We start from the raw sequence: 27,105 nt of genomic DNA, 5'->3' as shown, positions 1-27,105 counted from the left end.
CACTATTTATTCTGTAGAAATGTATACTTTGCATGGTGTTGTACAGTAACTATATATGTGTTCTGGAGGCATGAATGATGCAAACTGTGGAAACAAATTATCTCTTTTTGGGGGAAAACAAAATTGAGCTATCAATCAAAGAAATAGAGACGAATAACAAGATAGAAATCAGTAATTTTGCATCACCTTTATTACAGATCATTTAGCACTCAGGGTTACATTTGAACATCTGAACTAACATGGTGAAAGAAGCAACAATCTTTAGTTGTGATGTCACAGGTTGTAGCAGCTTTAGAAAAGCATCAGCATCATTATCAGCATCCGTAGAGCAGGTTGATCCTCATGATGTCCCAGTAGGACATGCCCTGCCTCTGGCCGATCTGCACGTTGGCGTTGGGGATGGGGGTGATGGAGTCCCTGCCGTGCTGGATGGAGAAGGCTGTTCTTCCATAGTGCATGATGGAGGAGTAGTCGTAGGGGGTGTTGAGGTTGTTGGTGTTCTTCTTGTAGAAGTTGTAGGCCATGTTGGGGTCGATGTTCTGCCAGTTGATCCTGACGTAGTAGTCGCGGTCGCTCCTGGTCTGTTCGTGCTGGAAGCCCAGAGCGTGGTTGATCTCGTGCTGGATGATGCCGTGGTAGAGGCAGCCCTGCTTGTTGAGAGAGAGCACCTGTCTGCCTCCAGTTCTGCCCAGAGCGGAGAAACATCCGCCTCTGTTCTCCACGCTGATGTAGTCGTACTCGTTCTGACGGGGGACGAAGCGGATGCAGGTGCTGCTGTGGAAGGCCTTCATTCCTCTGTCGATCTTCTGCCTCTCCCAGCTGGTGAACGCACCGCTCATGGTGAAGGGGATCATCACGTAGCCGTTGGAAGCTTTCCTCCACAGGCAGCTCTGGGACCAGCACGTCATGGCGTTTCTGGTCTTGGGAGCCAGCAGGTCTCCTTCCAGCAGCATCTCATCGGTGGCGTTGTTGGAGGTCAGAATCCTGCTGGTGATGTCCATGGTGTCTGGGTCTTCTTCTTCTTCTTCTCCTTGGCCTCCTTCCTCCTGGAGAGGATGTGCCTGACAGAGGCCGAGCAGGAGCAGCAGCAGCAGGCTGGCAGAGGGAGTCATCTTCAGGGTCGGTCTGGAGGCTGTGGAGCTTCAGAGGAGAGCTGCTGTGGAGAGACTCTGTGAAGCTTGATGTGGGACTCACTTCAGTCCAGGCTCTTTATACTCTCCTCTACAGGTGTGTCTGCAGGAGGATTATGGGTTGGGGTCCTCACTGCTAGGCCTAAATAAACCTCTGAGGGGAGGACTCCACTGACAAACCTACTTTTTAAACAGTGTTTGTTATCTCTGGTCATTAGATGGATGAACACAGCTTCTGTCAAGATAAACACATTACAAGGTCTTCAGCCAACAAGACGTCACATCATCTCTGTCAAACTAACCTTAATTCAAACAGAATGATAAATATCATTGTCTCTTTGAAAGCTCCTCTAGTTGTTCCATGTCATTTGTGTATAATTAAATAGTTACGATGCAAATAAATACAAATACATCATCAGGCTATGAACAGATAAAAATGTTTTGAGCACTTGCAGTAATATTTGCTTCATCCATCCATCTATTAAAGTTTCAGCAGGATTTATTGACATTTAGTTGGATGAAAACTAATGTGTTTCTTGTTATTTGTACTAATCATGTGCCAGTATTTAGGAAGCTTCTTCATCATTACTGTCAGTTGCTGTGATTATTTTGCTTCTTTATTTTTACAACTATGTTTTAGTCTGCCTCACACACACAACATGAAACTTGACCAGTCCTGTTCTTGTTCATCTCATGAAAAATGTCAAATATTAACAAACCGAATTAACACAAAAAATAACAACAGAGTTATTCCTGTGGTGTATTCAATATTATATCTTTTGATAATCTCTTTTCAGATCATCATGTCTACCTTTGGTCTAAACTCTCCTGATGCCATATTAAAGGTACAATGACTCAGGAAATGCTTTGGTCCACTGAATATTGTTAAACAAAATGAAAAATAACTGTTTGCTTCTGCTTTGGTCTGTTTACAGATTAGGAACCACCGTGGCTGTCTGATCCCTCTGAACAGCCTGATCCCTGCTAACAGCAAGCATATGTGAGGAGACATTTTATTCTATATTTCTATACATCATCCACCCATTATCACATGTATTAAGCACTTTATATATCAACTCTGGCATGTTTTTTTTTTCCACCACAGGCCTTACGTGCTTGAGGTGGCCAAGATCTTTCAGCATGGTAAGAGCTGACTCAGCTTTTGATCTGTTTAGTAAACTGTGGGTACAGATCTGGACAGGGGCCGGTCTATTAGGCTTCTACATTACACAGCGCTATCAAAGTCTGTTTACAGGTCTGCGGAGTACTGTACTACTGCATATGTTGGAAAAAAGTACTGTAAAGTATTTTGTGACTCACAGGGAAGCTGCATGTAATCTGATAAATGATGTTTTATACCACTTTTTTGACATATGCAGTAGTACTCCTCAAGATCTGGAGTCATACTTTAATGTTTAAAATTGGTGGAATTACCCTTTAATAGGGTAGCTAGTAGTGTAATATGTTGGGTGGTAGGTAGTAAGTGCACATATTGCCTTTTTTTGACAAAAGTTTGATAAGATTGATATTGGTTAGCTTTGCAGCTCTAAAACTCATGAATATAAACATTAAATAGTGTTTGTTAAATCTGTCACTGATTTACATTTTTATTGTTGTTCAGATTAACCACGCATATATGAAAATGTTAATAATTGAGCTTTACAGCTGCTGGGAGGCAGGATGTTCTTGTTTTTTGGCAGAGCCAGGCTAGCTGTTTCCCCCTGCATCCAGTCTTTGTGCTAAGCTAGGCTAACTGGCCTCTGAACGTGGTTTGATGTATTTGTTGTACAGATGTGAGAGTGATATCAATCTTCAGACTGAACTCTTGGCAAGGAAAGCAGATAAGAGTATTTCCCAAAAAGGCAAACTATTCCTTTAAACTATGCACAGGTCATGTTGAGGATGGCTCTATCTCTTAAAATAAATACATGGTAGCACTTGATGTTTAATACTTTTAAATGTTTAATATGTGGTTTATAATGGACATCATTCTTTGTGAACAGTGAAATAAGCATTTACCTGTTTAATTAATTACAAATAAGCCATTTATTAATGATGTTTATTATGAAGTGGTTATGCACTCATAGAGCTGTAAGCAGATGTGTTTACCAAACCAGATGACTGCGAGTGACACCTTCATTTGTTCAACTTCATTTGTTTTCTCACACTCAAGACCTGCATATGTCTTTTTCACAGTGACACATATTATGTCGGTGATTTAGGAATTATAAAGATCCACTGAGCTCATCTGGAAACAGTGCAGACGATGGTTGTGAGACACAGGAAGTAGGATGAACCAAAGTTCCCTGAAGGCCCCAAATGGCCTACAGTGACCATGCTCTGTGTGTTTAATCACTGTGGAGAAACGAAGGAGGTGCTCAAGGAAGTTGTGTAATTTCTGACTGTTAAGAAAGTGAATGGACGATCACAGCTACACATCAACATGTGGACACAACAGTTAGACAGCTCATATCATCTGTTGGTCATTTAAATCTCTCCCTGCTCTCTCATAGTACTGTTGAACGGGTCGTCTAATAAAACTACATTGTTGAAAGGAATGAAGCCTGTCTTTTAGACCAGTGCTCAAGTTAGTCTAATGGTCTAAAAAGGAGCAAGTCATTTTCTTTTCTTTACTGTTGTAGTTGTAGTCAGAATAAACAGTATCCAGATTGGTTTACAACAATAACACAACATGGTTGCAGTGTTGTCCTCGTGAACAGGACACATGGAGTGTTTTGTTGAGGACAGGTTCAGGTCTCAGGGGTTTCCCACGAAGCTGGATTGTCAGCTCGTCAGTAACATCATATTTGACTTTAGATGTTTTCAGTCTGATTAGAACCTAATTAGAAATCATGTTGAGGTGAGTTCAAGGTTCATTCATCTGTTGTTCAACAACACAGGGTTGTACGATGGAATGCAGGTTGTCCCTTTATTGTGCTAAAGAAGAACTGTTCTCATGGTGGAGTGATGAGGGTGAGTTCAGGAGCAGGTACTGCTGTATGTTTTGTCAGAGGACAGCAGGGTGAACAGACTGTGGCTGGGGTTTGTGTTGTCTTTAACTTTTGATTAGTGCCATTTAGTAATACATTTTTAGAGACATTGTTGCATGCTATCTTTAAAGTGACCTGTTAAGGAATAACCTCAGGTGAAGTCTGACTGATGGACATTGATAATAAACCAAAGCTGACATTCTGCACTTTCCCATGAACAGTGAGGTATTTTACTTGTATGCATTCTGGAATGGAAGAAAAATGAAACAAGTGTAACTATTTGCTGCTACAGAGCAGCTCTACTTTATTGAAAAGGAAACAAATAGCTGCAAAGAAAACACTGAAAATAATTTATTACAAACAAGATTTATACAACAGACATCAGAAAATATATTTAATTAAATGTCTCTCAGTCACTGGCGTTCACACACACACACACACACACACGCACGCACCACCCACACACACACACACACACACTAACTGTTGTGTGTGTAGGACTGTAGGACTGCAATAAATCACTAAGCTGAAATTCCTAAATTATGCCATGGACTTGGTCATATCAATTATAACAGCAAAATATCTAATAACCAAAACTAATTTATTTACATTAAAATTGCCATTTGCTAGCGAAAGCAAAATCCGTATTAGATTTGATGATATAGTATCGACCTGTTAGAAATAAGACAACTGTGTTTCCTCTGGTGAATTCAGTCATTTTTTATTCCTCTGTGTTAAGTTATTATCATAGGATGTTTTCATGTTCTATGCTTATGTGCAGTGTCTCACATTGTTTGCAGTATTGGCATCACTGTGCACACTGATGGGATTCCATATACTGAACTGTATTATAAACATATTTAATTAAAGCAAAAAAATAGCAAAAGACACATGCTGTAAGTTAAATGTTGGCAGTTAAAATGCTAGTTTATGTACTAATAACCCATTAGATAATGTAATTACACATTTTTCTGTATAAATATGACTTTAGATTACGACTTAAATCACACATTTTGAATTGCAAAATATGAAAAGGCTGAACAGTCCTTTACTAAAGATGTTTGTTAACTCCTGGAATTGTTCATACTTCAACCTGCACTGCAGAAATGTAAGAGTGCTGCCTTGTCTGCTTACACGTCACTGAAGTGACTAATTCATCCTGAAGAAAAGGCGAAGTCCTTATGTCTGTTCTCAGTTCAGTTTCCTGTTGTTGTTCTCAGTTCGTCCTAAGCCCAGAACCATCCCCATGACTGTGATCAACAAGAGCATGAAGACCAGGCTACAGACTGTTGACAGGAGGGTAAGACACAGTAACTAGTGGCTGGGTTATGGTACTAATACAGCATTGTTGCATGTGTGTAAAAGTATACATTGTAAAGGAAGAAATCTAGTAATTATCTTAAACCTGGAAAAATAAGTGCTTTAAATCAGGAATTTAGTAAATCTCAATTATTTTAAGTAAAGTCACTCAGATTTTACAGTATTTAGATAACGGATTAATGGTGCACAGGCTCAGGTTTGCCTATTTTCTTTTCTACTTGAACAATTTACTTTAGATGTTTTACCACCAACCAGAAATGAATGTAGATTGTGTGTTTGATGACAGATTCAGAGACTGGAGGAGCTCCTGCCTCAGATCAAACTCAGGCGCACTGAAAAACTAAGCCAGGTATGTAACCTCTCCTCTGGGCCTTCTTTAACAGGGAACACAATGCTGACCACGACACAGACAGGCTTGTGAGTGTAACCCTGGCAACTTGCTTGTGACAAATGTTATTTTACTTATTTATTTATTTATTTGGTGAAACTGACCATGGCCTCTCTGTGTTGTCTCAGGAAATCGAATGTCTCAACCAGAAGTTGAGTTTTCTTCATAAGAGGATGCAGGTGAGTCATTCTGGTCAGCTCAGATTATCTTAGATGGATGCACGATTTCGATTCAAAGTTACTTTAAAGTTCAAGGCAGAGGCATTTTGTTACTGTGGTTCCTTGTGCTTGGACCAACAAGCATGTCCTCCTACCACACTGCAGCCTTGCTTATGATTTTACTTATAAAGCCGAGGTCTGTCAGCAGAAATTTGGATTTTTAATCTAATTAACAGACGGATAGTTAAGATGCCACAGTCTCAAGAACAACAATCTCAAGTTACAGAATGTTTTCACAAATTCTCCAAGTCTGCTTTGCTTCTGCACTCTTAATGCTTTTTACTGCCTGTTGGGATTTCTCAGTTTAATGTAAGTACAAACTGGCCCTGCTCACACTTTGTATCACCATCCGACCTAAATCTGATCACAAATGGACAAATCTAAGTACAGGTGTGAACACTCCCAAGAAGCATCGAGGAGGCATTTGAGATCCAGTCACTCTTCTGTCCTGGGCCACGTTTAAGAAACTTTAACACCTTTGTAAAAACACTGTGTACAACACGTTCTTGACTATTTGGGTCTTTGTGTAAATCTGGCAAACGTTACACATGATAATAATTGTTTACCAGATATTACTTTCTTTGTGTAGTAAAAAAACATGTGTCTGTTTGTTCCAGTGATGCATGTGTTCATTTGAATTCTCTCACTGTCTTCCTGTACCGCTGCAGGTGGCAGATTCTCGCAGCTGGAAGGGCGTGCTGTCCAGAGCCCCGCTGTGGTGAACACCCACATTTCTGGCTATTATAGAAGTTATAAAACTTCTGACCAGTGTGGACGAGAATCTGTTAACTTATATATACTACATGTCTGAATATGTAGTGAGTGTCCCACTTTGGTGTAACTAAGGAACAACATATTTATGAAACAATTGTGTCGAGCACTACTAGATTAACTATGGTAGCCAGCCTTTGGTTTGCAGATCATGACTCACCTGAATGTGACCTGTGTATAACCTTGTGTTGTGTTTACTTTGAATGAAATAAAGCTGAAAACTGAGACTGTTCTAGGGCTTAAGGTGTGTGAGGTCATTCCAGTTCCTAACTACATTTCATACGAGTTACTGTACATGTGTTAACAACGTTAAGTGTACTTTAAACAGTTTGACTGCCGCGTGATTGGTGTGCTTCGGTACATAATTGTATAATTTCTGGCAGAAACAAATCACGTATATTCTTTATTGTAAGTTAACAGCATACTTTGACATTGCAGGCAATACATTTACTATGTAGTATGAAATTGAGACTCCTGTTTCCCTTGAGATGAGGAAACGGTGCAAAATGATGAACACAACGTGCTGTTTTTGATGATCAAGCATTCACATTTTTTAAAAGTGACTTATATGTGTATTCCAGCAACACGACCGGCCCATTACAGGAAGTGAACCTCAAGTCCTAAACTTCATCATCTAGATATTTATGTTATAAATTCTGTATTAAAAGAAATTACTTCCTGAGTATTTTTTTTCTTTGCGTGTTTTTTCTTGCGTGGGGCGTGTGAAAACTCTTTGTGTCACATCGTTCGACTATTGGTGCACACTTCAATTGTTCCATGCGGTTCCTGTGCAAACAAGAGAGGTTATATCACTGTAATACTAAATTATATCACAAAATAATGAATAAATGATTTAATCATTTAGACATTTTCAGTTCAATGATGTTGTAGTCCATTATAGTTTATAAAAGGATAAGTTAAAATGATGTTGACTAAACGATGCTGGTGGTTGGCTGGGGAATTTGGACTTTGGGACCATGATCCTTTGCGAGTGTTTTGTGTATTTGTATGTTCTGCTGGTAGCGTAACTGACGAGCTTGCCAAACAGATGACCCCTGAAAAGTAGCTCCAAAACTACTCACTTGCCACTACCTGCTGTTAGCAATTAGCTTAGATAGTCGTGGAGCTAAGTGGCCCTTTAGCTGAAAGAAGTCTGCCCGCACAGCAGCCTCAGATGACGGGGGAGTCACCAAGGACAGTGGGGCTCAGTCATGGCTGGACAAAGACTGGAACTAAACACAGCCTCTGAGACCAACAGAGGTCAGTTTGAAGACAGGGGATGGAGTACAGAGGTGATTTACAGCACCTCTGACCAGGACTATGACAAGAAGACGAATCAGGTGCGGACAGGAGAGGCATGAAGCAGTAGAGGAGGGAGAGAGAAATGAGAACGAGCAAATCATTGTGAAGAGCCTCAATATTTTTACATCTCACTGTGTGAATTTTAGCTTTATTTCGATCCAACCAGTTGTGATTGTGGAAAGACAAACAAAGACTGTGTTGGTGAGTTTAATTTAGTTTATTGTCACGGTCCTGTCATTTTGGTTCATTGTGTGTGTGTTTGATCTGTTGTCTAGTTTTGTGTTGTTTTGGCCCTTTTTCGTTCCTCTCTCCTCATTTCTTCTCCTTATTTTCCCTCCACACCTGTCTCCACACCTGTCTCACACCTGAATCTGACTAATTGGCCCAGCCCTGTTACCTGAGTTTCACACCTGCACTGCATCTCCTGCATTACCCTTTCCCTCCTTCCGGTGTTTTCCAACCTTTCCAGCCAATAACCCCCTTCCCTGTTCTCTAGTGCTCTTCCATTCATTTCTCTTACCTGTGTTTTCTTTGCCTCACTCCATGAACTCTGTTCAGTTCATTCTTTTTTTTTGTTCCTCATGTTTTGTGCTGATTTGTACTTTGCATTCTTGGTTGTTGTTTTTTTTTAGTCATTATCAGCTTTCATTCAAGCTCACTCTTTGTGTGGAGTCTGCCTGCCCCTGTGTCTGCATTTGGGTCCTGTTTTTGCATGTGACAGTATAAACCAACCAGTCATGGACCCAGCAGATGCCTTGTTCAAAGAGGAACTGTATGATCTGTCTTATGCCCTCCAGTGCATCCAAGGTTATTGGAGAAGGGCCCCGGCCAAGGAATATAGTCAGGAAGCCCTCAACATGGCCTGCAGGGAGCTGTCATCTAAGCCATGGCTGTATAATTTTCTGTCTGAGTAGGCTAAAGAATTTTTAAATATCCCTGCAAAATCCTGCTGATCCTCAGCCCACTACTCTCCAGTGTCCGAGCTCCCACACTGGGCTTAGCATGGAGTCTGCCAACCCTCAGTCCGGGGCCCCCATCTCTCAGCCCAAGCTCCAGCCTCCAGCCAGCTCCTGCATCTGCTGGACACCAGCCTGCTAGCCTCTCTCCAGCTCCACTATCAGCTAGCCACTAATTGGCTAGCTTCCAGCAGAAAACTATTTCAGACTTGCTCCCAGAAGTCTCCTTTCTGATCAGCCTGGTCTACAATTGGGCTCCCATGAGAAAGTGTGACTCCCACTGACTTCGTGCCTCCATCTTTTACGATGACTTCAGACGGCAATTAAGCTCATCTTAGTTTGGTAAAAAGAGAGAACCTTGAATTGTGATGGTGTATGGCTGTATTTTAGTGTTTAGAAAAGAATCCCGGTGTAAAGATTTTGTGTTTTGTTTACTGTTATGAACTTGCTACTTCTATATATTTTTTTAATGTTTAAAACTAAAAATCAATTGGCTTTAAATTTCACTTTTTGAATAATTGATTTGCAATAGCATGATGAACCTATTCAATTCTCCTCCACCTTTCATCCAACTCCTTCTCCTCCATCCATTCCTGTGTGTGTTGGTCCATTCTTGTGGCATATTGTTTTTTACCCAGCTGTCATTGGCTGGCATACAGTCAGATTTGTTAGGGATGTTTTTTTAAGTCCTCACCCACACAGTAGTGGCACTTCCTTTTGAACAAACAGTGTTTGTGTGTCTAACTAATCTTGAATCTACCAGACATTCCCTACAGACAGCTGGATAACTTGCTACAGAGCTATGTAATCTGCCATCCATCTGCTTGACGGCGCACACGCCTATTATGGTGAAGGAGCCCATGCTGGGGTAGATAATAAAGGGTAGATATTATGAACAAGGGTTTGAAAATACTGCCTCAAGGAAACTGCATCAGCAACATGAGTTTATTTTGAATTTCAAAATGACAGCCCTCAGTTTGATTAAGCCCTGAAAGAGAAAACATGACATGGATAATGTCCTTCGATTGAGGCACACACTTCTACTGCTTCTTCCTCCTTTTTTCTCACTTGAAAAACCATCATCTTCTTTTCATGTCTCCGTTATACATTTTATCTAAGCCTTTGAGTCTCTGAATGCATTTCGAGGACAGAAATTAATAAAAGTAGCCCATATAAAATGGTAAAGACTGAAGTGGTTTATTTCCAAGAGATTTTTTCAAGGTTTTAGCATAAGTATTCACAATAACTCTGTTCAGGAGCATCAGAAGTGGTTCTCCATCTGAAACTAGATGGTCAACTCAATTTGATGCATACACGTTGTTTAAGTCTGTATTTTCTTTTCCTGTTATATAACGGCTTACATAATAGCACCTTTAAAGGGATAGTTCGGGTTTTTTAAGTGGGGTCATATAAAGTACATAAGTGGGGTCATATAAAGGTGCAAACTGAAATTTAACCGATTCCCCCACTTCAAAAAACACGAACCATCCCTGTAATGCCACACAGTGAATATGTATATAAAATGATTGGTCCCAAGTCTCTCTCATGGCATATAATTAGTCTATGTCATTCAGTACTTTGTTGCCAAGGTAACAACTAATGAGGACCAATTTAAATTAAAAAAAAATAAAATGTATTAAATCACAAATAAATAACATGATGGTTTGTCAAAAAAAAAAACAATCTGGTAATTTGCTGAGTCTCATATACCTCTGTTACAAAAAAGACATGACTTGTTTTATACTGAATTTTTTGAGACATCAAATTTTTTTACATTCGATTTATTTAACATTCAAAAAAAATTTCTGGGTTAAAAAAAAAATCCATGCAAGAAATTTGATGGCTTTTAATATTCAATGTCTGATTTAAATGCAAAAAAATTCAGTATCAGAAATTCGAAATCAAAATCAGATTCACTTCCATACAGCTGGCCCTGTGTGGCTGGATCACAGTCACAGTACGAGAACTACAAGGTTTGCTCAAATCCCCAAAAACATGAGAATTTTCTTATCAATACTGCCAAAGGCCCTCGACACCAGTGAGCCCTTTTTGAAATAAAAAGATAAATAAATTCCTAAGCTCTGTTCCATTGAAGTTAAGGGACGACCCACAGTGCTGACATGCCGTTACAATAAGACAAAAGAAAGGAAATTAATTGACTTTACACTGAATATGGAAATGATGTGAGAGTGCGTGATCATGTTTCAGTGTTCCAATATGTTCACCAGCTATTCTCCAGCTGTGTCTGTGTGCTGTTTGGAGCAGAGCCGGTCGTGTACTGTGGAGTTTCTTTTTTTTTGGTTTTAAATGTGCTGAAAATGTTTTGCTGTTAGTTCTCTGTGAGCTCGTCTTTATACCGGACACATATGAGACCTCTGAGTAGCTCAGATTCACATACTAAACCTGAAACCAACACTGACTAAATACTGAATACTAATCCTACTACCTTGCCTTATGAAAGTCATGAGACAGTTTTATAAAATTCAATCTCAATTTTTATCGACTGAATGAGTGTGGGAGGAAACCGGAGCACCCGGAGTAAAACCCCCGCAAACACAGGGAGAATGAGAGACAGTGACATCCCTAATCCTCGTCATTCGTGGTAACTCATGGCCTAAAGGTCTTCCTCATCCAGATGAAGATGTGTCGGAAGCCATTCTTCTTCTGATGTTTTTCCATCGCCCCCATGTTTTCTGTAAATCAAAAGACATTAAAGATCTAAGCCTTACTCCAAATCACAGACACAAACAGGGTCATTTTCTTATGTTTGTCTTGACATCTTCAATGAAAAGTTTCTTTTCTAACTCAAGGATGAATTTCATAACCAGAGGAAATATCACCAGCTTCCCATGCTGCTCACCAGGACCTGTGTCTGAGTTCTGTTCAATCAGCGTGTTGATTTACCACACCTGTCAGGTGGACCGCTTATTGGATTTTAACAAATGTGTGCTCAAAATCTGAAAGAAGTAATTATTTTGTGTTCATAAAAAAGAAAATCTTTATAAAATTGTTTGCTTCAACTTGTGAGAGAAATGGGAGCAAAAATCAAAGTGTGGCAGTTATATTTTTGTATATTTAGAGCAGTATTTACAGTTTGTTTCAGGTACCCTCAAATGACAGGAATTTGTTATTTCATAATTTGAGTATTGTTTGGAATATCAAAATTCCTTTAATAACTCTTTTTTCAGGAGTGTCCACAGATGCTGTGTGCAAAGTTTGTTGCAAATTGGTGAAATCGCCTGGGACGAGTTTGAAATAGTAGATTTGCGAGATTTCGCGAATTTGCAAAAACGGTATGCAGAAATGGGCGTTCCAGGCGCCCGCCCTCCTAGCGTTCTGGCATCCTTGGTGACCAATGTCCCCAGCGTGCCCAGCACTCACCATTCTCAGCGCCCGCCGTCCTGATGTTGGCATCCTCGGTATCACAGCACCCACCCCGGCGTTCCCGGTGCCCGCCATCCTGGCGTCCTCTCCTCTCCAACGCTCTCAGTCTCTATCCGTCTCTGTCTCTGAAAAAAAAAGAGTCACACCTGCACTGGCCACCACCTGTGGCTCGTTACATTGATTGTCTGCTGGGTGAGTTCAGGGTCAGTTCGTAAAAACCAAATGAAAATCAAAACTCTGTAAAAAACACAAAACACAACATGCAATATAACATTAAATCACAATTAAAATGAACAAAGTGACAACACATGCAACCCTAAAAACGGACCCCGTCACATTCTCGTCTGAGAAATGTGTGTCATGACCAGAGGAAGATATCTCACCTACTGTCAGCTCATGACTGCAGGGAATGTGCTGTATTTCTGTTAGAGGGCATTCAGGCAATACGGGGGGTTTTCCAAGCAAGTATTGACATGTGTGATTGTCTGCAATCAGATCTGTCCCAGAATGACCTGCATATTTTTTTCAAAACACATTTCATGTTTGTTGGAAGAACCGGAGCACCCGGAGAAAACCAGAAGGGAAGAACATGCAGACCATGACAATTTTGATTGGAAAACTCCCCAGAAGCCTAGAAAGCGATGCTCAAGAAACCCTACACAGAACATTACTTAACACATCCCTGGTCCTCATCAACGCAGGAAAAACGGCAGCTGAAAGTCTTTTCTGGAGATGGAGGGCGGTCGTCTGGTTGGATGATACTGCTGTCTTCATCCTCCAGAGGAGCAGAAGTAGTATATCATTCAACATCCTGCCATGAAGAATTGGAGTCTTAACTTCTCGATGTCTTGATGTCGTCAGGACAGACACTAAACATGAAATAACACACAGAAATATCCTGTTATTGTCTTTAAACTTCCTCTCAGATCTGCAATTATTTCTGGTGGGTTGAACTAATTTCTCATCTGAGAAATGTGTGTCATGACCAGAGGAAGATATCTCACCTACCTTTCAGCTCACTAACTGCAGGAAATGTGCAGTATTTCTGTTAGAGGGCATTCAGGCTATCTGGGGATTTTCCAAGCAAATACTGACATGTGTGATTGTCTGCAATCAGATCTGTCCCAAAATGACCTGCATATTTTTTTTTCAAAACACATTTCATGTTTGTTGGAAAAACCGGAGCACCCGGAGAAAACCTGAAGGGAAGAACATGCAGACCATGACAATTTTGATTGGAAAACTCCCCAGAAGCCCAGAAAGCGATGCTAAAGAAACCCTACACAGAATATTACTTAACACTTCCCTGGGGGAAACACGGCAGCTGAACCTCTTCCTCAACCAAGAGAGAACACGTCGGAAGCCATTCTTCTTCTTCCCCTTCTTCTTTGTCCCGGTGTCTTCTAAAAATCAAAGGACATTAAATATCTCAGCCTTATATCAAAGTGCACAACAATTGAGACATAAGTAGAGTTGACTGTTACTTACCACATGTGGTTGAAGCCTCAGATAACTTTGTCTTATCGTCAGCATCGCTCACTGAGGACTCTGATGTCTTGTTCAGCACAGACTGAAAACTACAAACACACAAAAAAAGGTTATTCGTGTAAATGTCATTGCATCTTAAAGCTGCCACGTGGCACTTTTCAGTTTTGTTGATTCTGGTGGCTTTTTAGGACCAAATCGGTACAATCATTAACTACCTCCTGCAATAAAGATCTTGATCTAGCTATCATGTGGATTTGATTTGGAAGTGAATGAAAGATAAAGGCAACAGATTGTGATAATATTTTTCATCACCTACCTAGATGGAATCTCCTGATCTTCCAGCAGAGTTGTGTTCTCGGCTGTCACAGGTCGAGCCAGGATCAGGCCCGATGGGAGGATTTCAGGGGATGGAGTGCAGCCGTCTGGTTGGATGGTACTGCTGTCTTCATCCTTCAGGGGAGCGATAGGAGGCTCACTAACTGCACTCTCCTGATCTTCCAGTGAGGTTGTCTTCTCAGTGGTCACAGGCTGAACCAGGATCACACCTGATGGGAGAATTTCAGGAGACTGAGTGCAGCCGTCTGGTTGGATGGTCCTGCTGTCTTCATCCTTCAGAGGAGTTGTAGGAGGCTCACTAACTGCACTCTCCTGATCTTCCAGCAGAGTTGTGTTCTCAGTGGTCACAGGCTGAACCAGGATCACACCTGATGGGAGGATTTCAGGGGGTGGAGTGCAGCCGTCTGGTTGGATGGTACTGCTGTCTTCATCCTCCAGAGGAGTTGTAGGAGGCTCACTAACTGCACTCTCCTGATCTTCCAGCAGAGTTGTGTTCTCAGTGGTCACAGGCTGAACCAGGATCACACCTGATGGGAGGATTTCAGGGGGTGGAGTGCAGCCGTCTGGTTGGATGGTACTGCTGTCTTCATCCTCCAGAGGAGTTGTAGGAGGCTCACTAACTGCACTCTCCTGATCTTCCAGCAGAGTTGTGTTCTCAGTGGTCACAGGCTGAACCAGGATCACACCTGATGGCAGAATTCCAGGGGGTGGAGTGCAGCCGTCTGGTTGGATGGTACTGCTGTCTTCATCCTTCAGAGGAGCAGCAGAAGGCTCACATTCACAGTCCTCACTTCTTGATGTCTTGAGCACATGAGTCTGGACACTAAAAATGAAATCACACACACACACAGAATTATCCTGTTATTGTCATTGCATCTGAAAGAATAATGTAAATTTCCTCTTGGATCTTGTTGTAGAACACTTACTTTGGGTAGTCTTTTGTGATGAATGGATGGGTGAGGACTTGACGAGGAGTGATCCTCCTGCTTGGATGAACTGTCAGCATAGCCTTCAGGAGCTCGATACACTGCTCTCTCTCTACAGCCTCAGTCGGGTTATTTTCTTCCAGATGCTTCTAGTTAAGGACACATTGGTCAATTTCACCATCAGTCAACTCATCCTCAAGATCATGAAAAAACAACTGACCATTGTGACAATGAACTTCATACTTACTGCTTTCATATCATCCAGAGACTTGAACTTGTGTTTCTTTCTGGCTCTTGTCTTGCAAACTTTAGAATATTCAGAGGGAGTCTAAAAGAAGGATCAAGTGTTTGTACGTTCCTCAAAATCAATCTGAATGATCAACTGTTGAGTGTTTTGAAATGTTAACATGTCAGCAAGAAAATATACTAATAAAAGATTAAATAAGTTCTGTAAAGGTCAGAGAAGGTTCATTGTGGTACCTTGATCCTCCACTTTCTGTAGCCAAGAGATTTGAAGAAAAGCCTAGTACGCTGACAGCCAGCAAGAAAATCTGCATCTGGCTGACCCAGGAGTTCAACAATGCTCAGCACCTATAGATTAAACAGAGAATCACATCAAAATCTGCAAGAGGAAGCAAAATATTTATCTCAAGTATGACCCGCCCGTATCTTTATGGCCTGTTAGGTTGGGTAAGAATAAAAGGGTAAGCCAATCAGAGGCCGAGCAGGGCAGTTAATCCTGGAAAGCTTCTGATCTCTTTGTGACAACATGTCAATGCTAAGACCTCCGATGTAGCTAAGGTACAAAGTACTTTGCACCACTAAACTTTCAATAAATTCCTTCAGTCATTCTCAAAGTTAATTTAGGACATTTCCATCTGTTTGAACAAAAGAACAAGACTGTTTTTCATTCCCTATTGTCCTTGAATATCTTTTTGATTCCCTCTTCACACACTCATTATACATGTTGGACATACATGGAGCACTAATTAGAGCAAAAGTGAAGTCTTTGTGAAGTATTTGACAAATTGTCTGACTATAGTAGATGACTTACCATTTCATAAGCAGTATCTCCTGAGAATGGTTCGTGGCCGCAGATCATCTCGAACATGGCACAGCCCAGGGTCCACATATCAATGGCCTCAGAAAACTTCCCGCTCAAAATAATTTCTGGAGACCTGAATGTGGAAGAGAAACATTACAGGATGTTTACAATGTTATATTTTTAAAAGTGAGCACATGCAAATAACATGTTACAGCTGCTTCTTCGTGGTAAAAACAATAAACTACCAACTCACTCCAGTATAATAATACAAATAGTGTGCCATACCTTAAAGTTCGTGGTTGCAGAGTGTGGAAATGGCCAGACCGAAGTCTATCAGCTTGACTTCAAAGGGCCGTTGTTGGTGATTCACCATCATTATGTTGTCCAGTTTGACATCAGTGTGGATTATCTGGTTCTCCTTCAGTGCATCAAATGCTGTGGCCATCTGAAAGAACAAGGTCGGTAAGAATCTACAAAAGCCTGAAACTGAGTGTTCAGTGCTTTGCTCTCCATCTGATGGTGCTGTGTTCATACCTGTTGGATGATGGTTCTGATGTCACTCAGAAGCATAGGGGCATCATTTCTCTTCTCCATGAAGTCATCAAGGCTTATATCCAATGACTCAAACACAAATGCATTGCCAGATTTGGTCTGAAAACAATCAATGAACTTGACAATGTTGTGTTTGTCAAGGTTGAGGCTCTTGATCTTTCTCAGCATGAAAATCTGGGGACACAGGCAAGTTTGACATGATTAGTAATTTGCGGTTAGTTTATGTGTTAACATGGGTGGAGTCAGGGAAAACTGTAGAAGCTGGACGTCTTGGAGAGTGCTGAAAGGCAGAGCTTCATATTGTGGTGCTCCAAATGTAGCATACAAATAATCACTAAATCTTTACGTTAACATCATTTAATTCCGCTAAATAAAATGAATTGCCTTTTAGCACCAGGCAGTTATTGTGTCTTTGACTATGCAATACAGCGATTAAAGCAAAAAAAAACTGATTTTTTTTTTCTTTTTTTTTTTTTAAAATACAGGCCGAGACAAATTTTAAGCTGTAAATTAACATTTTTGCCAACACGCAGGCTACTGATGCCTTGTCCATCTAAAACGGAGGACACCACCTGTAATATTCCTTCTTTTCCAAAAAGCCGCCACTGGGGTAGGCGTAAACATGTGACGTGACATGTAGCACGAAGTTGGCCGTGAACAGTGACATGCAACATATGCGTCAGAAGAACATTTAGCCCCGGGATACCAGTGTCAGTCATACGCTGGCTGTGTCTCAATTCAGGGTCTGCATCCTGAAGGCCACATTTGAAGGCAAATTACGTCACAACACCACACGAAGGCTGTCCCAGTTAGGAGGCTCCTCCAAATGCAGCCCATAAATGCGGCCTTCTTTTACATCTTTTTGGAGGCTGTACCCCTACTATCCTTCATGGCCTCCCATATCCCAAGATTCTTTGCGCTCGAAAAAGAGAGAAAATGGCGACATCATGGGGCATAGATCGTCACTTTCGCGGGCCTGGGCAACAGAAATCATGACGTAAGGGTAAAACATCTGGTGAAGCAACCTGGAAATGCTCCAAAGGCTAGACCAGGCATGTCCAAACTATTCCACAAAGGGCCGGTGTGGCTGCAGGTGTTTGTTCCAACCAAGCAGCAGCACACCAGACCTGACTCATTTAATCAACTGATCTCAGTCTTCAGAAAGTTGATTGGTCAAACTGTGTGCTCTTGACTGGTTGGAACAAAAACCTGCAGCCACACCGGCCCTTTGTGGAATAGTTTGGACATGCCTGGGCTAGACCGTCCCATTAAACAACAGCTGACATGGTTAACAAGGTCTCTCTGAAGGACTCGCCTTCAAAGACCACAAAGGCCGGGTCCTTCAGAGGATGCAGACCCTGAACTGAGACACAGCAATAATTGCTAAGTGCTAGCTTCCTGTTAGCTGCCTCAAGACTGCATTGCACCCCATTGGAGTTTAGAACTGGGTTCTTAGCGGGGGGGCTTTTAATTTGAAAGTAGCGACTGTTAGTAGCTTGGCGCTAATACAACAAGCAGACAACAAGACAGCTACAGAGACCAAGGAGACGCTAGCATCTCCTGGATCTCAGCGGCTGTCCAGTTGCTCATCTTGAAATCCATGGATGAAGTGATGGACTGACTGCTGTGATCAGCTCAATCAAACAATTGCCAGCACATCGACGATTTGGATTTACATATCCATATGGTTCCATTGAAAATGACTCAACACGCTGTAGTTCATATTGTAGGCCTATAGGTGGCACTTGAAATTCACCAAAAACTGAGACAAGAGACAGAGCATGCAACATGCTTGCGCACTGTATACAAATAGACAGTAGAAGAAAAAAACGAACACAGCAAGAAGAAGACAAAAATGGATAGTCGCATGTCCATAATCCTTTTTCGCTCAGCGTCGTGGCAGAGGAGCAGAATATTTTGACCTAGTAACCCTGATATGCTCAATATCTTCTGTGGCACCAACACCACCCTGAGATCAGGTCTCAAAATAGTGCAACAATCAGGAGTCACATAAACATGACGTCACGCGCGTCTTTTCTGGTCAGTCGTCATGGAAACATGAAGCCCTGCCGGTGGTGGCGTTTGGACCAGAGTGAAAACAAACGTGTGTACGAGCTGAAAAACAAACGACAAATCACTGTACACCACCAGTATGTGTGAAAACACTCACTGAGCCTTTTTAAATGAATTGTTATTTATTCCTAGATTTATATCTGTTATTTTTCAGTTGTGACTATCAGACTAGACAATAAAAGAAAGATAAAGGTTTTTGTTTTGCTGTTTTCATTTATGTTTTACAGAGGATTTAACCTGAAACAGGCTTTGGAATAATAATAATAATCACATTCATGCAGGTGTAGTAGTACACCTACTACACACACACACACACACACACTCACACACACAGCAGATCTACTATATATATGTAGACCTGCTGTGTGTGTGTGTGTGTGTGTGTGTGTGTGTGTGTGTAGTACATACTACACACACACACACACACACACACACACACACTCACACACACACACACACACACAGACTCACACACACAGCAGGTCTACATATATATAGGAACAGTCCATAATGACCTCTGTCTTGTTTTTTGTTTTGTTTTTTTCTTCTGAAAGTGTTAAGCTAAAGGAACAGATAATGTAAACCAGCGATCTGTATGTTGTATCTGATTACTCATGTAGGCAGTGGTCCCCTGCTTTTATTTTTATTTTATTATCTTTTTATTTCAAACCCGCAATGGAGAATACAGCTTCTCTTGTGAAAGGAATGTGTGATTAAAAATAATAATAATAATAATAAAGATATTTAAAATGACACACCTCTGTGTGCCTTTTGATCACATCCTTACAATCTGCAAATGGTCTCCGTAACATTTTTGTGACATGACAAACTGACCTCAACTCTCCTGCCTACAATGTATTTGTGTATGATTGTCAGTGCCAAGGGAAAGAGAGAAAGATGGAGATGGTGAAGGAGAAGGGGAGAGCAGGCAGGAAGAACCAGCTTAGAAAACAACAACGATAAATTGACATATAGTGAATAGTGGCAAGCAAAAGAGTAACTACTCATACTCCTATACTCACTTATTGGCATTAAGTAGCCCATATTACATTTACTTTTTGTAACATATTATTTTACAGGACATTTTTTCATATCAAAGGAGGAGGAGAAGAACAGAGAGAGTCCATAATGGATGAGAGGGAATCGACTAGTGAAAAAAAGACAGAGGGAGTCAGGAGTGCAACATAGAGACCACCTCTGTGTGAACTGTCACAATAAAGCTGGTGTTCTGGAAAGGTCTCCAAAAAAAGACAAAAGTCTTGGAAAAGTTGGATTTAGTTGAACCAATGTTAAAATGGTAAAGTTACGTTTCAATAGACTTATTTTTTGTTTTGTGTGAAAAAAGGGTGGGCTGTGGCAGTGGGGCTCATTGGGCGCTCAACACCCCCAAAGCTCAGACTCTAGAATCGCCCCTGGAGTGACTCATATATCTTTGTTACAAAAAATAAGTGACATTCAATATTTTGTATGATTATCACAGTGGATCATGGTACCGCTTTATGATAACCACCATCAATAACTGGTCGTTAGACTTAGCTGGTTATTTTGCTGCTAACAATGAAAAGGTTAAAAAACATTTATTCATCACGCAATTGTATAGGAAAGAGATTTAAATACGTTTTTTACACACATATAAAAGTGTTGCACTTTGTCCTGATGTGGACTTCAGACTTGTTGTTGTCATTTGATCATTCAGGGTATTGCTAAATTTTACACGGACACAAATTCAGACAGAAAAGGCAGTAAAATATCTTCATCATAGGTTCTTATGTTGTGTCCCGTTGATAAATGTTCTGCATTCTTTACACGTAAGTTAGATACACTTCAATAAAGATTTTTAAAGGATTTAGCAAAGAATTCAGTTTTCTCTTACTGCCAACCTACTGTTCCTCATTCAGTCCAGTAGCAGGCAGTAATGCCAGTTAATCAAAATAAGCAGAAGCATTTATTACCTCGTTTCTTAAATGAGTGACAACTAAGGGCATTTTGTTTTTCTTAGTCCATATGTCTGCCCATACATCCTTACACCAGTCTGTACATCAAAGGTCAAAGGTCACTGTGACCTAAGACAGAATATTTGAATAATTTTAAACCATAATTTAAAAATTCATACAGTTCATGACAACATTTCACACATAAGTTTAACAGGAAAAAATGTGGAAGGATTTGTGCCTTAGCTCTTCACAGAAGAGACACAAGATTAAATAAATCCAAAGCACTCTTGTGATTTTCTGCAATCACTCGAAAATATGTTAAGGGCTGGGACCCCAGCTTCAGTCAGATAACAGTGCACAGCCTAATCAGGGCCAATGATTACTTTTTGTTTTTTCGAGTCGAAGGATTATGGAAAACATTTCTTGTGTTCTGCAGAGGAGAGATTGGGATAACAAACAGTCACAGTCACGCATCCTTTCATTTTGAACTCCTGAAGAAAACCATTTATCAAAATGGTGTTATTTTGAGTCTCAAACTAAATGTTTAGTTAAGATGGATGTTTCATTGCAGTGTATTTGTCCTTCATATCTGTTTTCCTTTAACAGCGATCAATCAGGAATAAGTATATCTTACGATTCAGCTCTCATTCCTACTGAAAACATACATCTCTAAAAAGGCATCACAGATGAATACTTGTCTTTTATATGCAAAATAGTTTCTATAAACAGGGGTACATTGTTGGTTTTTCTTTGCAAAAGTTATGTAAGTAGAAAACGAATCGGTGCATTTGTTAGACTTTTTAAAACAGGTTTGATGGCAACAGCTGCACCTGCAGATGTAGCAGCAGGTAGCTTTTACATTTTGACACATTTCTGTTTTTTAACTGGTGTTTTGTCTCGGCTTTGTCGCTTCAACACGTAGTACCTATGGCAGAAATAACAGCACTGGGGAAGAAAGCGTTGGTTTGAATTAAAAGCAGTTGACTTTGAGATGATCACTGCCCACGGCACCTTTCAACCATCCGTCCTGACCAGCTGGACCGCCGCAGGGAGGAGAGGGGAAAGATCCAGGATAAGAGCTCTGCTAATCTTTCTTGGATTTTTAGCTGCTCCTGGCTAATGTGTGGTCGCAGGAAAAGGAAAGACAAATTCATCCCTGACCAAGAGGTTGCACAGCACAGACAGGAGGACCGAGTGTCCGAGGCGACAGGGCAGGTGGAGTATGTTCACTTCATTGATGCTCGGTCATAAGTGGGTAAACAGTGTTTCCCAGATGTTGACTATAATATGAAGATGAGGACCCGATTATCATCACCATCTTGTTGGTGCTGCTTAAATTCTACTTATCGAAATGTAAAAATGTGCTATGTGTTTATGTATATGTAAATGACTCAGTGATGTCTGTGAAGCATGAAGGATACAAAACAGTCATTTTGTTGATGAAGGTTCTTGTGGTAAATCTGCATCGTAGGCAACTGGACTTGTTTCAGTTTCTTGAATAAGTTTCACCTCTTCAGTTCTAACTAACTGGAGGGGGAGATGCAGGCTTTTAGACTCTGTGTGGGAATGTCTTATGGGTCGTTGGTCAAATAGTTGGTTTGGTTGGTTTAATTTTCAGTTTTTGGACAAAAATGGATTTCTATAGAGGAGAAGTTTTCAAACCATAAGGCTGATCCTGGAGAACCACATCTCCCTGTATATGTGTGAGGAAGAGCTGCAAGAAATCACAGCTCAGAAGTGAAATAAAGGTGTGTTGCTGCCAAAAACAATTAAACTTTTCTGAATGCACATTTTGAAACACTGCCGATATGAATTTTAGTATAACATTTAACAGTAAGATTTTTACAAAATAACTGTAGTCTGGCTTTACTTGTTGACTCTGCAGCAGAACAGCAGGGGTGTAGTTGAGTTTCCTGATCGTGTTGACATATTAAAAAAGGTCACATTGGATGTGTTAAATGCCACTTTGACATGACAAAGCCCGTTAGGAATGATTGTAGCTCCCTGCATCAGGAAAAGGAGGCCTGGGCTTATACTGTGACCTTAATGACTATCAGCTATCTCTGCACTTTATCAGCACCACTGTTTGACAGAGACAATTATATTAGTCTGTGGAGTAAATTGGTTGAATTGCAGCAAGCACCAAACCTCAAATCTGCCTTTATCTGAAACTGACCTTTAAAAAGCAAATTTGGTTCCAAAGTGAGATTTTATGCTTTGGGGAAAACGGGGTACTGGCACCAGTCAGAAAGATTTCTGTTGACTCCTTCCTCTGAATTTAAAGCTACTGACAGGTAATTCAAGGTGATGTTTTCTTGTCCACACATACAATCCCAGAAAAGAAACTACAGTACACGCATTTGCCAGCTGCTAAAAATAACCCCAAATAACCCCACTGGGCTCAGAGCGCTTCGGCACAAATAACACATTTCCTTCAGCTTGACAGATTGAACAGTCAGCGTAAAATGCTTACAACAATAGGCCTGCGTGGATAAGTAGGTACAGAGAATTCAAGTCCTCCCTGTGTTGTGTTACAAATACAGGTGCTCCTATTGGACTTTGTGTTCAACTGGACCACCAACTAACAGTGACAGACAAGACTTGAATCAAACAAAGTCACAGTCGCTGACGAAGTTTAAGAAAAGCGATTTCCATTTAGCAGACGCTTTTTGTCCAAAGCAACTAACAGTAATTCATACATACATTCATACTCTGATGGTGGCTTTGGGGTTCAGTATCTTGCCCAAGGACACTTCCGGCAACCAGCAACCTTCCGATAACAAGACTCTGGCTCTACCCCAGCTAAGCTTCTGTAGGCAAGCGAATGTATTCAGGCTAATAATAGGCCTATTTCAAACATCATGTGACCCTGCTGACATAATGTGAGAAAAGTGAATGAGCAGTGATGATTTCACCAGAGGCTGAATTACCCAGACCAGCATAGTTGAAAGCAGCATGATTCTAAATGAATTGTGAAAGGAAAGCACCCGTCAGATACACTGAACTGTTCTCACGTGGCTGTACTGTACATATTCAGTACATCTGTCTGGATATCATGTAGATCAGTGCATTGATTTGGCAACTTCACTGAGGCAAAACATGCATTTCTCCTGTTATCAGCAGCTGCTCTGTAGGAAGCTGCAGGTACGTACATCTGTTTTGTGGAGAGGTATACCACCGGAATAAATGTTGAAAGGAGGCCTGTGTGATGAAGCGCTCATCAGATGATGCTCTCCCCTCTTCGTTGAGGAGACATAATAGGAGCGGACAGGCCTATGAAGCAGCAGTGAGCAGTGAATGAGTTGGCCTTCTCCAGCTGAGAAGAGATGAGAACATTATATTGAGCAAGTCCAAAACAATGTGAGCAATAACTTGTTCTACTGCAACAATAAACGATCATCAATCGCACACTTCTCACTGAGCACAACTCCAACATCGCTGACATGGATCCCAACAGGTGACGGTAAGTTATTGTAAAAGCATTTTTTATGTAAAAGAAAAAATGTCAGAATGAAAACATTGGACAGGCTAGCTACCTGTCTCCCTATGCACTCTGCCACTATTGCATATGACCGGAGTCTTCCACAGTGCTCGGTGAATATAGGCTATAGCTAAAGCTTTTAGCGAGCTAGTGGCACAAGAGTTGCAACAAAGTAAGCAAACATTTCCCAGTACTAACATACTGTAATGGGAAGTGGTGAGTACTAACAATAACCATCTTCTTTGTTAAGTTCTCTCAATGAACTACTACGACACCTTGGCAGTGTCATTCAGATGCTAACCAATTAGCACAAATCACACAGCCCTCAAGCTAAGCTAGCCCAGTTAGCACAAAACACACAGTCACAGCAGTTAAGAGTAACTGCTGCACCAGGTAGACGAAGGTACAGTCATGATGGCTGTTTTGCTGGTGTTTATATGATTGTGGCATTTTAACAGAGTTCTTTATTGAGGTATTTATTAGACTTATTATTGAACTGATCGAACTAGACACTAACATATCTGCTGGTGAGCGAGAGCTACATGGCTGGCGTAGTCAGGCAGTGTGCAGTCATGTGTTTAAGATAAGTGGCTCTGGAGAGAGATTTTTTTCAGTTTGATACTTTCAATCTTCAGCTTTCTCTTGGTGGTTTCTACAAGAGTACCAACCTCAGCTTTGTAACAACAGTTTTGTCATGGGTGCCTACAGCTGTTTGTGAGGTTTTATTCTTTCATTACGCCGATGAATGTTCAGTCATTTGTTGTCAGGCCAGAGGAGCATCATTGCCCTTGACCAGATGTGATGACTGTTCTGGTAATAGAACAACAAGCTGCAGTAGCTTCCCGGTCTCCTGACGATTCACAAACCATGGCTTCTTGATGAAAACGTCAGTGATAAAATCTTTTGAGCTTACAATCCAATTAAACACGTACAAAAAGAGGTCTTCATACAGAGAGTTACAAACAACAAAATCAACTCTAGCAAACCATAATGAGATTAAGATCTATAATATCTCATGGCTTAATGACATTGCCGCTGCTTATACTACTTTATGTAATGACTATTATTTATCATTATAAATGCTCAATTATGTAAAAGGAGTAGTTGACACTCGCGATCACAACAGCCTGTTGTCACCACCTGTAAAGCTCACCAATTATTCAATCTGTACACAAACAGCAATATTACATAACCACACCACTCCATACTGGATTTCAATTTGTTTAGCTACACTAACTGCCGCAGCTTAAGTGAAACATTTTTAAATCTCTGTGTTGTAAGGATTAAACAAAATGGATATAATCTATCTGATTATAGTTTGTGAGATTGAAATAACCGGCTAATGGCTTTCCAGTACACATGTGATTTCAATTTATTCAGATAACTCTAGTCAAGACAGTTAACAGAGGCATTCTCAAAAGTATTAAACTATTTAAAGCAGCTACAAAGAACTTTCATTGTTTATTCTGGCCCATTTGAACAAAAGAAGTGTGAGCCCCAACTCAAACTTTGTTGTAGATCTCTATACCATTTCACCATGCAGAGCAGTTATAAAAAGTTTGAATTGTGACTTGTCTGACACCGGTTACCGGTGTCACGGTAAACCAGGGTAAAATTCCCGACGGTGAAGGTTACCGTTTAAGTTTTTATTACCATGGTAACCGCCGCGGTCGGTCACCACGGTGTGGAAAACACAACGTGCGCTTGTTATGTAGTGAAGAAGACATGGCGGAGGGAGGACGTGAAAGTAGCGGTCCTCACAGGACTGCGAGGGGCAGCAACACATCCAATATACTTACTTTCACTTTACGACCATCACCTGCAACTGTTCAGCGAATGCAAGGTAAGCTAACCTCAAGCTTGTGTGCATGATGTATGTGTGTGTCGAGTTGTCTCTGTCTAATTTGCTGTTGCAGTGAGGAGGATTTGACACAAACACGTACTGGGTGGACTGAGTTAGTGAACACAAACTGACTGAGATGACTTTCATCTCAGCTCCGTTCACCTGAGCAGCGTCTACCTGTGGCTCAGCAGCATCTGACCAATCAGACTGACCGAGTCCACTGACAACAGAGGGACAGACAGCCAATATAAGTAATATCAGAAATATATAACACTTGTGGATTATTTGTAAAATAGACTATATATAAAGAATAATATAAAATAGTGAATATAACAAGTGTCTAGATAGAAATAAGAGCCAAAATAGAGTATTCATAATTCATTTAACAACAATAATCCTTTTTGTTTTGATCTAAAAAAAATGATCCAACCTGTTCCTCACGAAAGTGATATGATCTAAATTGTGAGTTTTGTGATCTGTTGGTTGCACCCTTAGTATTAAGTACCAGTGACAGTAATAATTAATAATGACATTTTCTATTCATTTTTTTCACAGAGAGGGTCTGCTGGCCAATCGAGTGCTGCTGCCACTACATCTCATTCTACCTCTGAAACGCAGACATTAAAGGACACGTTTCAAAAACAGGCTGCTTATGTGCCCTCATCACAGAAAGCCAATGACCTATTTTGCACAGTTTTGATACATTCTTTTATAATTATTTAATGTTGATTTTGCAGTGTTTTGTTAAGATTTTGGATTTGGACTATTTTGATATATAATAAATATATTTAAATATAAATCTTGATGAAATTATTTCAATTTATCAGAGTTTTTTTCCAACATTTTGAAGACATTTTAGAAAATACCGCAGTATACCGATAACCGTGATAATTTTAGTCACTATTACCGCGGTGTGAAATTTTCATACCGTTACATCCCTATCTGATGAGTCTGAATCCGACCTAGTG

The 27,105-nt window shown here is 40.6% G+C and overlaps 2 protein-coding genes across 2 annotated transcripts; both read right to left on the bottom strand.

The window, feature by feature from the left end:
- Positions 1-220: 220 nt before the first annotated feature.
- LOC115579729 (high choriolytic enzyme 1-like) lies at positions 221-1,346 on the bottom strand. The gene has a single exon (XM_030413339.1). The coding sequence runs from the start codon at positions 1,110-1,112 to the stop codon at positions 315-317; it is 798 nt and encodes a 265-aa protein (XP_030269199.1). The 5' UTR covers positions 1,113-1,346; the 3' UTR covers positions 221-314.
- A 10,201-nt stretch (positions 1,347-11,547) lies between these two features.
- Positions 11,548-16,556, bottom strand: LOC115579997 (homeodomain-interacting protein kinase 1-like). Its single transcript, XM_030413801.1, has 10 exons — positions 16,540-16,556; positions 16,264-16,387; positions 15,690-15,800; positions 15,457-15,537; positions 15,210-15,358; positions 14,264-15,106; positions 13,948-14,036; positions 13,468-13,862; positions 12,457-13,328; positions 11,548-11,768 (listed from the first exon to the last, which is right to left on the bottom strand). Exons 2-8 carry the CDS (start codon positions 16,339-16,341, stop codon positions 13,621-13,623), a joined length of 1,593 nt encoding a protein of 530 aa, XP_030269661.1. The 5' UTR covers positions 16,342-16,387; positions 16,540-16,556; the 3' UTR covers positions 11,548-11,768; positions 12,457-13,328; positions 13,468-13,620.
- Positions 16,557-27,105: the final 10,549 nt, after the last annotated feature.

This window comes from Sparus aurata, chromosome 4 (assembly GCF_900880675.1).
Source record: "Sparus aurata chromosome 4, fSpaAur1.1, whole genome shotgun sequence".
Classification (NCBI taxonomy): domain Eukaryota; kingdom Metazoa; phylum Chordata; class Actinopteri; order Spariformes; family Sparidae; genus Sparus; species Sparus aurata.
Note: the sequence above shows the minus strand (reverse complement) of the source record. Positions and strands in the feature narration are given on the sequence as shown.

Excerpts from the sequence above, each read along its gene's own strand:
- LOC115579997 (XM_030413801.1), bottom strand. The coding sequence starts at position 16,341 with ATGTGGACCCTGGGCTGTGCCATGTTCGAGATGATCTGCGGCCACGAA. Across the intron at positions 15,801-16,263 it reads GAGATACTGCTTATGAAATG|GTGCTGAGCATTGTTGAACT; the intron begins GTAAGTCATCTA and ends TTTAATCTATAG. Across the intron at positions 15,538-15,689 it reads ACAGAAAGTGGAGGATCAAG|ACTCCCTCTGAATATTCTAA; the intron begins GTACCACAATGA and ends TCCTTCTTTTAG.
- LOC115579729 (XM_030413339.1), bottom strand. The coding sequence starts at position 1,112 with ATGACTCCCTCTGCCAGCCTGCTGCTGCTGCTCCTGCTCGGCCTCTGT.